The sequence below is a fragment of the Euwallacea fornicatus genome, chromosome 17, assembly GCF_040115645.1.
Source record: "Euwallacea fornicatus isolate EFF26 chromosome 17, ASM4011564v1, whole genome shotgun sequence".
NCBI classification, from domain to species: Eukaryota; Metazoa; Arthropoda; class Insecta; order Coleoptera; family Curculionidae; genus Euwallacea; species Euwallacea fornicatus.
Window position 1 is genome coordinate 3,454,688 of NC_089557.1, and position 13,266 is coordinate 3,467,953.

The 13,266-nt window shown below is 34.3% G+C and overlaps 4 protein-coding genes across 9 annotated transcripts; 3 read left to right on the forward strand and 1 right to left on the reverse strand.

Moving 5' to 3' along the window:
- Positions 1–291: 291 nt before the first annotated feature.
- On the forward strand, positions 292–1,522 carry LOC136344730 (uncharacterized). Of its 4 annotated transcripts, XR_010732995.1 has the most exons (6): positions 292–598; positions 654–755; positions 807–958; positions 1,008–1,243; positions 1,293–1,350; positions 1,406–1,522. XR_010732995.1 is itself a non-coding variant. In XM_066292445.1 (5 exons), exons 1-4 carry the CDS (start codon positions 407–409, stop codon positions 1,234–1,236), a joined length of 675 nt encoding a protein of 224 aa, XP_066148542.1. In that variant the 5' UTR covers positions 292–406; the 3' UTR covers positions 1,237–1,243; positions 1,293–1,405. The 4 variants fall into 4 exon arrangements, 3 of the variants coding, with proteins under 3 accessions (XP_066148542.1, XP_066148544.1, XP_066148543.1); XM_066292445.1 differs by lacking the exon at positions 1,406–1,522 and having other exon boundaries at positions 1,293–1,405; XM_066292447.1 differs by lacking the exon at positions 1,406–1,522 and having other exon boundaries at positions 1,008–1,186; positions 1,293–1,376.
- LOC136344731 (musculin-like) lies at positions 1,406–7,606 on the forward strand. Of its 2 annotated transcripts, none has more exons than XM_066292448.1 (4): positions 1,406–1,522; positions 2,328–2,464; positions 2,647–2,800; positions 6,707–7,606. In XM_066292448.1, the coding sequence occupies exons 2-4, from the start codon at positions 2,331–2,333 to the stop codon at positions 6,863–6,865; spliced, it is 447 nt and encodes a 148-aa protein (XP_066148545.1). In that variant the 5' UTR covers positions 1,406–1,522; positions 2,328–2,330; the 3' UTR covers positions 6,866–7,606. The 2 variants fall into 2 exon arrangements, with proteins under 2 accessions (XP_066148545.1, XP_066148546.1); XM_066292449.1 differs by lacking the exon at positions 1,406–1,522 and adding an exon at positions 1,526–1,639.
- An 84-nt stretch (positions 7,607–7,690) lies between these two features.
- LOC136344728 (probable FAD synthase) lies at positions 7,691–10,030 on the forward strand. 2 transcript variants are annotated; one of them, XM_066292441.1, is made up of 4 exons: positions 7,691–8,590; positions 9,009–9,236; positions 9,293–9,421; positions 9,473–10,030. In XM_066292441.1, the coding sequence occupies exons 1-4, from the start codon at positions 7,856–7,858 to the stop codon at positions 9,737–9,739; spliced, it is 1,359 nt and encodes a 452-aa protein (XP_066148538.1). In that variant the 5' UTR covers positions 7,691–7,855; the 3' UTR covers positions 9,740–10,030. The 2 variants fall into 2 exon arrangements, with proteins under 2 accessions (XP_066148538.1, XP_066148539.1); XM_066292442.1 differs by lacking the exon at positions 9,009–9,236.
- Positions 10,031–11,157: 1,127 nt separating this feature from the next.
- On the reverse strand, positions 11,158–13,165 carry LOC136344729 (glucose-fructose oxidoreductase domain-containing protein 2). The gene is made up of 5 exons (XM_066292444.1): positions 12,682–13,165; positions 12,218–12,366; positions 11,889–12,160; positions 11,629–11,827; positions 11,158–11,565 (listed from the first exon to the last, which is right to left on the reverse strand). The coding sequence occupies exons 1-5, from the start codon at positions 13,053–13,055 to the stop codon at positions 11,393–11,395; spliced, it is 1,167 nt and encodes a 388-aa protein (XP_066148541.1). The 5' UTR covers positions 13,056–13,165; the 3' UTR covers positions 11,158–11,392.
- Positions 13,166–13,266: the final 101 nt, after the last annotated feature.

Consider the following 13,266-nt stretch of genomic DNA (forward strand, 5'->3'; position numbering starts at 1 on the left):
TTTAGTTAATAGCAAAAAAAACATAGCTAACTCTCAAATCGTCTCATTAAAGCCCGTTTTATGTTCAAGTGACACTCACGTCCACGCTAAAATGGCTCGTGACCCGGGGGTGCCTGTCAAGTTAATGTGAATATCCTGATTATTTTTTAATGCATTAAATTTTGAACTTCGTTTGAGCGGAGCATGAGTGTCGCATATGCTCATATCAAGGGCATAAATCCATTTTATTTACCCTCGAAACTTTTAAGAAAGCCTGATATCAACAGGCAAATGACAGCATTATAACGTGGCTATTTTTTAGCGCTATTTGACGCAATAGATGACATAGCGATCAGAGAATTCTTCTCATCTAGGGCCGTTATTTGGCAAAAATTCTCAGTGCAGCCGTTTCTCTAAATTAGCACTAATGATGTCCTCAGTCGTCAATCTCCATACTAAATTTTTCTGCGACATGGTGGAAGCTGCAAAGTTGTCCCCTGATAATGGATACTCAGTGCTCTTCAGTGTACTATTCTTACCAACAACCTTCATATTGCTCTCTGATCGACTCCACAAACACACCAATGAATTCACCACATGGAAGTCCAAAATTTTCAAGGTAAAAAGTAGATACTTCCTCGTCTTTACTCCCCTTTATCTTAACGACGTTTTAGCACGTAGTGTTTCATTGGACCTACTTCTACATCACAAGATTGTGGTTTATATTTCTTAAAGTCTGCAGATGGGTTACGAAATACTCGGATAAATCCATAGAGGTATCAATATTAATGTTGTCCCCTGTCTAGGCACGACAAAGAGATTTTCAGAAAATGTCCTCTAACCTGGAAATAGTGCACTACAACAAGTTGATCATACATTTCTGCATCTTCCTGTTGGTTCTCAGCATTGCGTTAATTCCTGGTCTTGTTCTGTTCTTACGTTACTTTAACAGGCACGATATACCCAATTTTTTAATGTGGTAAGTGTTCATTTAAGCCAAATGGAACATTATTAAAAATACCTCACAGGGCCGGGGAGGATCCCTGGCTTCGAAGCGAGATGGGTATTTCAGGCCACTATTTAGAACGCTCTCCGAGAACTGAAGTCTACAACCCCCACAAGCACAACGTATCCTTCAGATCTGGAAGATCGTCTAGCATGGACACGAATGTCTACCTTCAAAAACGCTCCCCATCAATCAAACCTTGTAAATCTGCTATTAGTGTAAATAAGTCTTCAAATGAACGTGCCGGATGATTGTCGAGTATTGTGTGGGCTTGTTTCACTCCCTTTAATAAACCATTTAATTATAGCACTACCGTGATAAGTTTATCCCGGAATTCAACGGCTATTCGTGAGATCCCTAAGGATGTAGGAGGAGCGTTAATTGCCCGACCCGCCCATTGGCATTCTTTTCGATTTTCAGGATCTCGAAATCAAAATGACAAGTCAAATTAGGGAGTGCGTCGTGGGATTTGTGCTGAAGTGTTAAGTTTGCATTTAGGATTAGCTGCAATATACCTGTGGAATAGTCGTGAGAGCGGTAAGAACTTATTACGTTCCAATACACAGGAGTAATACATGTTACACGGGATGCAAGTAATAGTCCCTCACTCAGATCTAGAATGATAATTGACCTAAAAAAATTCTCATATCTAAGGTAAGGTATGGCCTGCATCTGCTTAGGTACCCCCAAAACTTCTAAAATAAAAATTTTGTTTAATTCGGCGAAAAAATCCATCATGAATTTGAGGTTCCAGTGACGCATTTTTCGTTTAATGTTTTGCATCTCGTCCCAATACAACGTTCAGTAGATAAAACACATCTCCATACAAATTGAAGAAGATGAATGGAGCTAGATGACGACCTTCTTTAGGGTGATATTAGGAATGACCTACACTAACTCTAGTTTTCACGTTGAACAGTGTATTACATATTTCGCAGTTTCCACGAGTTTTCGAGTGACAAAGGACGATTTTTTCACTGGATGTTTTTACCTTTTGAACCAAATATGCTCTCGATAATTTTCGAATTGACTTACTAATCTACAAACAATCGCATTCTCAGATTTTCCACAAAATTTCCTAAAATCTAATCGAGTTTTCTCGATAAAACTCGATATTACCTTACCAAATGAAACGAATTATTCACTTTTAATTTTGCATCCCTCTTCGGCACCGGCACCACCCTGATTTTCTCATATCAAAGCTGATAACTTCGAACTTAACGATCCGACATCCGTAACAATCAGCGCCGTACTGTGCTTTTTTTTCTTAAAAAATCTCTTGTCTATCCATCAGTCTTGCACTCAAATTCCTCCAAATTTGTTTAGAATTAATTCATTCCAGAAAATGCCAAGAAAACGAAGATCCGTGAGCTCAGAAGATTCAGACGATGAGTTTGATGACATTAGACATCCTCAGAGGAATGCCGCTAACGCACGCGAGAGGGCTCGCATGAGGGTACTGAGCAAAGCATTTTGTAGGTGAGGACAGAAGTTTGTGTTGATCTTGACATTGATACTTGATCAATGCACAAAACTATTGAATACCAAGATTTAAGATGGTTAAACTTTGAACTATGAAAAAAATTCAATTATTTCAGTAATAATTTGACTACGAAAGGATTAATCAACTAAAATTTGAAGCAATTTTTTTCCCATCAAAGGTTAAAAACTACTTTACCATGGGTACCAGCAGACACAAAACTCTCTAAACTGGACACCTTAAGGCTGGCAACCAGTTACATTGCGCATCTTCGAGCAGTGCTCATGGACCAACCCCCACCAGGAGATGGAACCCATAAGCATCCCTTAACACTGGTAAGGACGAATTTCTTATTAATTTCTCACCATAATTCACTTTAGCATACTATAATTTCACCATATTAGTAAATTCTGATATATGTAGTTCTTGTTGTGTAAGAATGTGTTACGTGAAAAGGATTTATTACTTCATTAAAGCGCATATGAAAAATATATGTTTTTGAAACAAAGAAAGTGATCAGATTTTAAAAGGAGGAACGACCGGGTAAACTGCCAAAATATTTTCAAGAATTTAATCGCAGGCTCAGAACCGGCTTTAAGAACACATAAAAAGCGTGCAAATACCGCATATACACCAAGTGTGTTTTGCCACATCAAAAGCGATTGTGAATTATGTTTCAGAAACACCCGGTATATTGCCTATAATGTTCATGGCAAAATTGCATTAAATATACCACAATTTCTACTTAAAATCTTAAGAAATCCGGTCCTCTACTATAAAAGTTACTGTAGGAAAAACATTGTTTGCCTTTAAATTAAACGTTTCTGAGCAAATATAGGCTTAAAGAGTTATAGTTTTGCCTTTAGAACAATGCTGTTTGTTAGTAGTTTGTCACATTGAAACCTCAAAAATCAAACATAGTGTAGCAATTATTTGAAGTTGAGTTTATTATATTTTCAGGACATTTAATTCAGGACTTAATATTTATCAAACAATCATAATAGTATATACATATATCGTGTAAAAGCACTTATTTGCTGTTTTCAAAAAATATACTAATTACGTGACTCTGCGGACAGCTACCATATGAGCAGATTTGAATTTACCTTCTAGACTTAAATAACCTTCACGTTTCCTCCCCGATTCATAATTAATCCTAATAAGTATCACTTTGGTTTCAGGAAAAAAGCTTAAATCCCTTTTCCATAATTTTTTTTGAAAATTTAAACTCTCTTAAACTTGAATCATTTACCAGCTTTACCCATATGTTGCTCCTCTACGTTCTTTCCTTACTTAAATTATTTCAAAAATCATTAACATTTACATCCAACTTTTAATAAATTTAACTAAAGAAATGGCAACGTTACGCTTAGCGTTTGTTTCGAAAGGGCGTCAGAATTTGACAGAAATTCACAGCCATGTGTAATGACCCAGAAGGTCGGCAACGTTGCCAGATAGAAAAAAAAAACTGATGAATCATTACTGGAGAATGGATTGACGAATTTTGCGGAATTCTATTTTTAAAAATATTAAAATGGTTTTGAAGACAATAGGTATTATTTTTATTTCTAATTAGATGTGTAAAACCTGTCATAAAACTGAACATCACTTAACGTCCCGATACGTTGTTTCCGGATAATTTTAGCTGCCTTTGCTTACTTTGAAAAGAGGATGCACTTCTCTTAACAAAACATCTCGGATGTCATAGAGGAGGAATAATTGGGGATCCGACAAATGTGGCCAGCTGTTCTTGGTTTTTCGATTCGGGTTGTAATTTTAACGATTTGCGTAAACTGTTTATATTTACCACGAGTTCAAATAAACTCTCTTTGTTTTACGAGATGGATATTTTCCTAATGAGATTCTGTCGCTATAAACTTTGCCCAAAAGGGCCTGCCATTAATTTGAATCTAAAGATTTCCGAATACTTGTGAAAAGAAATCTACACTAAGGACATGAGGCTGCCCCCCTCTGGAAATTTTTTATTTAATGCATAAATTGTAAAATTTCGTTCGATCTGTCTGAAGACTCACATTTTAATTACACAAGGTGTCTCATAAAATAACAGTGACTTAGTGATGTGTTTTTAATAGGACACTATACCTAGAGGACCAAAAGTCTCGAATAAATTAATTAAAAATTGAAGAAAATATTTTTTATGAAAAGCTAGAAGGCGTAAAATACTGTTTTTAGTTGTGCATTTTTTGATATAACGGACATGCATACAGGGTTGCCCATATAGTAGATAAATCTACTTTTTCGGTTTTTTCTTACGGAGCCCCATCTAAATTATGACGTTTTTGAGTTGCTTGAAAAATTCTGAATATATTTTATGTATAAATATATATATTTTTTAATTGATTGGAGGAGAGGTGCAATTAGAATGCCCTACTAGATCGTTTGACCAAACCCCGCTGGACTTTTTTTATGGACATTTAAATGGAATTTATGGATTATTTAAATAACCAGAACAATATAGAAGTCAACGGGGTACAGTTCCGACATTTAATACAATAGATTATAGTTGTTTGTATTGATATTTTTTAAACATTAATAGTTCTATTGTTATTTCTGTTTTTTGTATTTTTTTTTAATTCTAGACATGAGTATGTTACATGAAATATGTTCAATATTTCTTGAAAAAAAACTTAAAAACCTCATAATATATATGGGGTTCCATAAGAAAAAAAAATTAAGTACACTTATCTACTGCATGCGTAACCCTGTACACATGACTGTTGCGTCAAAAAGTGCAGAAGTAAAAACCATATTTAACGTGTTTCAGCATTTTCATGAAAAATATTTTCTTCGATATTTAACTAATTTATGCAGGACTTTTGGTCCTTCACGTATATTATTGCATTTTGGGGCCTTTTTGGAATTTTACGCAGAATTCCAACATTTAACAATATATGTAAGAGGCATTAAGCCTCCAAAAAGGTCCAATGAAACGCTACAACCATGTCGCGTCCTCACTCTCTAATAAGCATGAAATAATTACTTTCAGCTTATCATGCTCGGCTAAAATGTTCGGTTTGAATAACCACTTTCTCACTTAAAACGCGTGTGTTGCGTTGTCGCTAATGCAAAAATAATAATTAGAAATTCCGCCAATGAAACAGCTCCACTTCACAACAATTATTGTATCTGATGGTGACTCTTTGGCCAAATAAATACCACGAGGGAGAATTTTAATTCTGGACGAAGACCGCCGTGTGTCAAACATTTTAGGACCAGCCGGCGCTTGTTTTACTGAGTGTGTTATGTTTCAGATCCAAAATAAATCAATTAATAAAAGATGACAGGAACAAGGTGTTGATTGTACATGCTAACACGCGTACCATAAATCTCTAGTTTCAGATGACAGCATTTTAATTGTGTGTTAATGGATTAGAAAATAGAAAACAAACGCAAAAAATACGTGATTTACCAGTTTGGACAAGAAATCCAGTGCTAAGGCAGACACCTGAATCTATTTCAGGTTCACTTTATATGCAAAATACACTTTACAAAAGAATCTACGGTACAAGCGTAAATTTACCTATAAATATAACGAAATTAATTCATAATAAATGCACTTAAAATTTCTTCAATCCTTGTGTTATCACGACGAGCAGTAATAATAGCACGACACAGTCTTGGCATACTCAGAATCTTCCTATCTGTAGCGTTTTGTGGTAAAAGTTGCCAAAGCTCGCTGAGGATATTCTGAAGAACAGTAAACACGCGCCATGAGCGGAATGTGTTGGAATTGCAGTATGTCCCGTGCGTGCTTTATGGGATCGAAGTCGGGTGATTATGGTGGCCAATTCTCAAGAGTTGCATTGTTGGTTCAGAATCAAATGTGGAGTAACCTGGCCAACATGTGGACAAGCATTGTTTTTCATATAGAGAAGTTCTGCACCGACAGTATATGCAAAAGAAAGGCCAATAAGTTCAAGCACATGGTCTTGGGAACTCACTGGGTTTGGCAAAATTGTGGCAAGCTCGGTCCGATGATGTAGTATGATACCACCCCATACCACTATGGAACTTCCTCCATAATTATGGACTTCCCGAAAATGCCTCTTCGTTTTAATCGTCCTGTTTCACGCCAAACGTCTTTCGGCTATCAGGTCGAAATCCAAACTGAGACTCATCTCTGAATAACAAATCGACCTATTTTTCAATATGAGGATTTGTCAACAATTGAAAGTGTTAAAAAGAGAATTAGAGATATAATAATTCCTATATTTTTTCAGACTTGGCCCTTCAGCTTCCAACAACAAAGACCAGATTCCTCAACAGATGGTTCGTCGCTGTACCAAGACCAAATTAATCCACAGCAACCCCCGTGGGCCGATGTTACGCCCTCTCAACACCCCGTCGTTAGGGATAAAGACGTATCCTATTACTATTAATTTATGAGTACTAGTCAAGGAAGTCGTTCCTTCTGGTTAATCCTTGTATAGATTTAAATATTACCGCGTTATTTATTATGCTATTCGTATTTTGTAAAATACAGCTTAAGATGTCGACGAATATATTATGTGAGAGATTAGATTATATATTTATATATTTTGGTGGATTAGTTAATTTTAGGAGTTAGGGCACAATACATTATAAGGCGGTAAAGGACTAATGGTCCTTTAAAAATCCTCCATATGACAAAGACGGGTTGAGCTTGTGAGCTTTAAATAAGACAATGACAAACAGAATGTTTACAGCGTTGCCAGCTATATGGATAAAGAAATTACTCCTCAAAATAAAACATTAATCTAGATTGAATTTCAAAATAACTACGTAAAGGATGATTTAGAAATCATTAGTAAACTATAAATTTGCTTTGAATAAATTTAACCCGTAACTAAACGAGTCTCGATACCCTAAATCTCAAATTAAAATTTTAGAAAAGATCCAACAATATCATTAATTTTGGACGAACTGACAACCTTGCTTTCCATGTCTATGAAATAGTCAGTTGAAAAACATTTATGTAACTTAATTGTTGCCAAATCTCTATTTTTTCATTATATTGTAGACATATTCCTGAAGATTTAGCCACAATTTTAGTATGCGCAATAGAACATTAGCATTTAAAAAATATATCCGAAGTATGTATGAAAACACAATAATCAGAACCCTTAATATATACGCTTTAAATTGACCGCCGCTAAGCAACAATGTATAAAGCGTTTATTTTCAGTACTTTCCCAACGTCAATTTGACAACAGTGTATGCTTCAGAATGAAATTCCAACCTTAAAAGAAACGCAAAGCTTCAAGAATGTTGTAATTTCAAAGTAAAAGTGAACGTAGCTAGTCAATTTCTTCTCAAATAAATGATTAGAAGTAGTGTGGTGTGGTGACAACAGTTTTGTTACCAAATAATGTGATTAGTAAATGTGAAAAATGAAGCTTGAATCAGCTGCACTACTAGTCCCTTGTAACTCCGCATTAAAGGGCGAAGTCTATCATTCGCCACAAGTCCTCAAAGTTGCTCACATTTTAAAATTCACAGGATTCACTCTTCAAAAAATATCTATAGTAAAGGAAAATGAAAAGCATATTGTCCCTGAGCTGGAACTTTTAACAAAACTTTATGATATAGTCATAATCCTAATAATTGATAGCGTCGAATGTGTGGGTCAAGCTTTGGCAGCGGCAACTCTTAAAAACCTAGTTGATTTTAAGGATCTAGAACCATATACAGCAATCAAATGGCCAATTGCTGCCAAACTATTAAAATCAGACAGCTGCCCCATAATTTATATCCAAAGAATCTTCACTCTCATTTCCAAATATCTAGATGAGCAGTTAAATCAAATAGAATCACACTTAAGACATTACCAAGCAGATCTTAAAGTCTCAAAAGTGTTTACTGTTAACTTGAATGGATCTAAACGACACCTGGAGCCTCTCAAAAATGATGACAATTTTAGTATAACATTTGAAAAACAGAGCACTGTTAATATGGTTGAACATGGTGAGCTAACATTGGCCGCTAAGAGTTTCAAGTCTCTTGTAAAAGGAGAATTGTTGTTGCAAAATGCTTTGGGATCTGACATTCTAAGCTCATATTGGATTGATGATATGAGTGATTTAATTTATCATAGTTCAGATACACATATTAGGAAATCTATTGAGGTAAGTAGGTGGATCCCATTTGTTCCCCCTTACACTCCTGCTCCTTATCATCACCAGTTTTGAAGCCATTCATGTACCAAGTGTAGCCTGCTTGTTGCAGTTTTGTTCTTCATAACAGCCATACTCCTCTCTGGGACGAAGTAAGTTTGTGTAGAGTGTGTTTCTTGAGCGTTTATGTATGCGATAGTGATTTATCGAATAGAATCATTTCCTTTTTGGTAACAACTAGAAACTACATCTAATACCTCCTAAAATGTACTCCTAAAAATATAATTGGCTGATCAATTCTTCAATTGTGTTAATAAATGTTATCAAACAACTTATGGCAGTAAACTAATACTTTTTGTGATTGAGAGCAAACGCTTAATTTCATTAAAACAAGTTCTATTGTGAGATTTACTAAAGAACGTAATTTCAGGTAATTGAGAAGTGTCTTGATAAATATGGTTTTGAAAACGTGTTTCTGAGTTTCAATGGAGGCAAAGATTGTACTGTGCTTCTCCATTTAGTCCAGACAGTGCTGCGCAAAAAATATCCCAAAAAATACACTAACACAAAACTTTTCTGTCTCTATGTAAAGAGCGACAAAGCCTTTAAAGAACAGGATGAATTTATTGAGCAATGCATGATATTTTATAACTTAGAGGTAAGATTAAAACAATAATTACAAATTTAGTAGTCAAAGTGTGGCATTACTCGTAGATTATGAGCGTGACTGGCAATATAAAGGACGCGTTGCGTATTACCATTGGGAAAAAACCACACCTGAAAGCGTGTTTCATGGGCACGCGAAGGACTGATCCGCATTGCTCTCACCTAAACTTTCTACAGGTAAATTTTATTTAATTCCTGCTATTTTTTTTTCCAATATTTTTATCTTAGATGACAGACTCGGACTGGCCGCAAGTAATGCGATGTAGCCCATTCTTAGACTGGTATTATGCAGATATATGGGATTACATATTATATTACAAAGTTCCCTATTGTAAACTGTATGATTATGGTTATACATCGTTAGGTAACACTGTAAATACAATTCGCAATCCTAATTTACTGTTCTTTGACGGCGAAAAGAACGTCTATTTGCCGGCATACAAAATGTTGAGAGAAAAAAATGAGAGAAGCGGAAGGAACGTTAGTAAAATATGATCGTTTTTATGTATTTTTAGAAAAATTTTGATTTAATATTATTGTATTTTATACTACTATAATTTATTAACATTGTTAACATATTTTCTGTTTTCAATTTATCTCATATTTGGGGTAGGAGATTCACCATTGTGATGTTTTAGGCTCATTTTAATTGTACATATGATAAATTAATAATAACAAAGATCGTATCGAAAAAACACTTTGAAAAGTGGCACCCAATTATACAAAAAAAAATGATTTTACTAAAACATTGTGATATTTACTAAAATGCATTGTGCATAGTTAAAACCATCTGTTTTTATTTCAACCATATATTTATATTTCCTTAGTTGGCAATTAATAATTTCGCGCTGATCAGAAATATCAAATATTTTTTGAAAGTAGGCTGACACACATAAGGCAAAATATAAACAAAAGTAATTAAGTTTTTATCACATATAACTACTCAGCGTGCAGCTTGAAAGTTTTAATTCTTGATACACATTTGTTAAGTATTGTTTTAATGGTAATTTGTGTGTTTTATTAACGACTACTGTAATATATATTTTTTTATTTATCGGCTAATCACCGTTGTAAAATATAAGTTGCTAAAAATTGCATAAACACAGAACACAGAGTTAAAAACTTTAATTACTTTAACCGATCTTTAATCTATATAACAAAGCCCATCATTAAAGGAATGAACTGTCAGAATCTATAATTTATAAAACTTTGCTAATTTGTTTAAAAGATAAGCGCTTTTAAACAATTAATTTCAGGACTTTAATACATTATTAAGTCTACTATTTTTTTACCGTTTACTCAAAAGAATGATTGACTTGGTTACTGTAGATACAAATTAAAAAGCATGGAACGCACTCCTAATCTATCGGTGCAAAAATAACTTTAATTTGAATTTGCACCCGATTACTTCCGATTGTGTTTTAAGAATGTCGTTAGTAGCATGCGACATGGCGTTGCTGAAGGGCTTATTATAGTGCCTCTTCTATGTCTAATGTAATTTTCCCTTCATACGTAAGTAGCCGTATATTAACTACTCACATACCGATAAAATACGGGCTATGCATTGTTTTATCACAACTGACACATTACATGACAATTTCTAATTGCTTTGCAAGCATGCACAAATTGAAAATGAATCTCAAAAAGAAAATTAATTAAATCTGAGGCTTTAACACGGGTGATCATTTTATGATCGATTCCATAACTAAGTTAAATATGATTTTGCGTACCCACTACCTCGAAAAATATTTTGCATCACCTTGAAAAATACGTTTAAGATAAGCAAAGCTACGGTGTGGTAAATACCAACAGGTAGTAAGAAATTCAAAGTTATTATTAGCACAAGGCACATGCGATTTAAATAGAAATACCATATTTTTAATAGAGGTATCATGGTTTCAAAACATAGCAACCACAATTTTCAAACGGTTTATTATTTTAAAACAAAACTATATTTTATCTCACGTTGCACATCTAACAGCTATCAATACTTAATGTGAATAAATAATATCTACATTTATCTTGTTTTCCATGATATGGCATTTAAAAACATGACAACAACGAGTAATACTAACTACAATAGATTTATAGTATTCCTGAATAAGTTTGAAACAATTTAAATACTGTAATTTCAGCATAATAATCTCTTTAAGACATAGAGATTGCAGTTCTCCTAACAACAGCGCTAAGCAATTCGTTTTTGTCAGGTTGTTCTGTCATTACACTTACTTTCACCCACTGCCTGTTTTGTGAGGACTGTTTTATGGCACTGAGAACGGCTTGAACATACAACCCATCTTCAAAATTAGCAGCAGCAGAAACTGTATTAAAATTTTTTAAAATTAAACCTTATATATTTTAGGTATTACACAGATATGTTATACCTGGTTCTTTAATCCATCCAGCTTGATCATTAACAGGCAAAAAAGCCTCTCTTAGAGCTGACACCATTTTACATAAACCTTTGATAAACGTTTTAGGAAGAGCCGAATTTGGCATTGGACATTTTAAATCTTCCACATCCAAATATATTACTTCTTCAGTGTTTTTATCTTTACGTCCAAACAAATCACCCCCTCGCACCTAACAGTCATTAACCATCAGTATTAATCCCAAATAAAATAAATCTTCAAATTATTCCTACCACTAAATGTCCAGTACTACTGCAAACCATAATCTCCTGTTGGAATGAACTACCAACTGTATGACTATTGATTGTAACAGTGACTAATATACCATCCTGCAACTCCATTTGGAATGCACAAAAATCGGGGGCAGTAATCTGCCTAATTCCCTTTATAATATCTGTTTGTTTGGTAAAATTGCGCACTACCCCATGCACCCTAACAGCCTTTTCTCCTGTTAGGAACGTTACTAAGTCGACTATATGGCTCCCAACAAGATTTAATGTGCCTCCTTAAATTTGATTTAGAATATTTTTTTAAATCTAAATATGTTATTCAACACTTTCACCTCCCATTACACCATCACATTTCCAATCAAACGCATCAATATCTGTGAACAAGGATCCACTTTGAATTCTAATATCAATCAAAGTGATTGGGGAACCTAAATAATTATCTTCAATTTTCTTTTTTAATTGGATGAAGGCAGGTAAGAATCTGAAATCGACATTTTTTGTCATAATTGAATGCTATGCTAGAACAACATGGTAAGCCCCAAATGCAATTTTTCAAGGAAGCAAGAAACAATGCTTTACCAATAATTGCTCTGCAAAGCAAGATATTCAAAAACCCAATATGTTAATTATATCCAGTTACAAGATTTTCATATTAAGTTCCTACAAATTTCACTCTCCAAGGTAATAATAATAAGACATTTCTTTCCATTTCCCCAAAACATAATATTTGTTCTCTATAAAGTTCTTCCAGCATGGTATTGAGTTCTTGTTAGAACTCAAAAAAGTTACCTCTTACCTAAATGAGTGATTTATAAGAGATATAAGTGAAGGATAATATTGTCCTGCTCTGACCATTTTTAGTGCGTCTGCCTGATTAAGGCCAGCTGGTTTATCGCAGACAACATGTTTTCCAATTCCAAGAGCTTTAACTGAGATTTGGGCATGTAAATTTGGAGAGCATAACACAAATATCAAGTCTACGTCCTTTCTTAATAAAACGTCATCTATTTTATTAGTAAAAAATGGGATGTTAAGAGCTTTGGCGGTTTCCTGCGCTTCTTGAATAGTTCTGCTCCAAATAGCTTCTATTCGAAACCCGTTTTCTCTTAGTATAGGCACAAGTACTTTGACTACTGGTCCAGTACCGAAAACGCCGATACCTGGAAGCATATTCCAGGAATTTTGCGCGCCTTGAATTAAGAAATTTGAACTTTTTTTGAATTTCTTCAGTAACGAGAAAAAATTCAAAATGTAAACAAAAACAAAAATCGCATTTAAGTTGTAGGTTATGTTAAACGTCACGTCAGTGTCAGGTACTTTTTAAAATCTTACATTATCAAGTTTATGTTTTTTTTCTTTTCTTCTAAGGGATTAAAATAAG

Bases quoted from the DNA above. Each gene is read 5' to 3' on its own strand.
- LOC136344730 (XM_066292445.1), top strand. From the start codon at position 407: ATGATGTCCTCAGTCGTCAATCTCCATACTAAATTTTTCTGCGACATG. The intron at 599-653 runs GTAAAAAGTAGA...ACGACGTTTTAG, and splicing joins GGAAGTCCAAAATTTTCAAG to CACGTAGTGTTTCATTGGAC. The intron at 756-806 runs GTATCAATATTA...AGAGATTTTCAG, and splicing joins ACTCGGATAAATCCATAGAG to AAAATGTCCTCTAACCTGGA.
- LOC136344731 (XM_066292448.1), top strand. From the start codon at position 2,331: ATGCCAAGAAAACGAAGATCCGTGAGCTCAGAAGATTCAGACGATGAG. The intron at 2,465-2,646 runs GTGAGGACAGAA...TTCCCATCAAAG, and splicing joins CTGAGCAAAGCATTTTGTAG to GTTAAAAACTACTTTACCAT. The intron at 2,801-6,706 runs GTAAGGACGAAT...ATATTTTTTCAG, and splicing joins ATAAGCATCCCTTAACACTG to ACTTGGCCCTTCAGCTTCCA.
- LOC136344728 (XM_066292441.1), top strand. From the start codon at position 7,856: ATGAAGCTTGAATCAGCTGCACTACTAGTCCCTTGTAACTCCGCATTA. The intron at 8,591-9,008 runs GTAAGTAGGTGG...ACGTAATTTCAG, and splicing joins ATATTAGGAAATCTATTGAG to GTAATTGAGAAGTGTCTTGA. The intron at 9,422-9,472 runs GTAAATTTTATT...TTTTTATCTTAG, and splicing joins CTCACCTAAACTTTCTACAG to ATGACAGACTCGGACTGGCC.
- LOC136344729 (XM_066292444.1), bottom strand. From the start codon at position 13,055: ATGCTTCCAGGTATCGGCGTTTTCGGTACTGGACCAGTAGTCAAAGTA. The intron at 12,161-12,217 runs GTGAAAGTGTTG...ATCAAATTTAAG, and splicing joins ATGTGATGGTGTAATGGGAG to GAGGCACATTAAATCTTGTT. The intron at 11,566-11,628 runs GTATAACATATC...ATTTTAATACAG, and splicing joins TGGATGGATTAAAGAACCAG to TTTCTGCTGCTGCTAATTTT.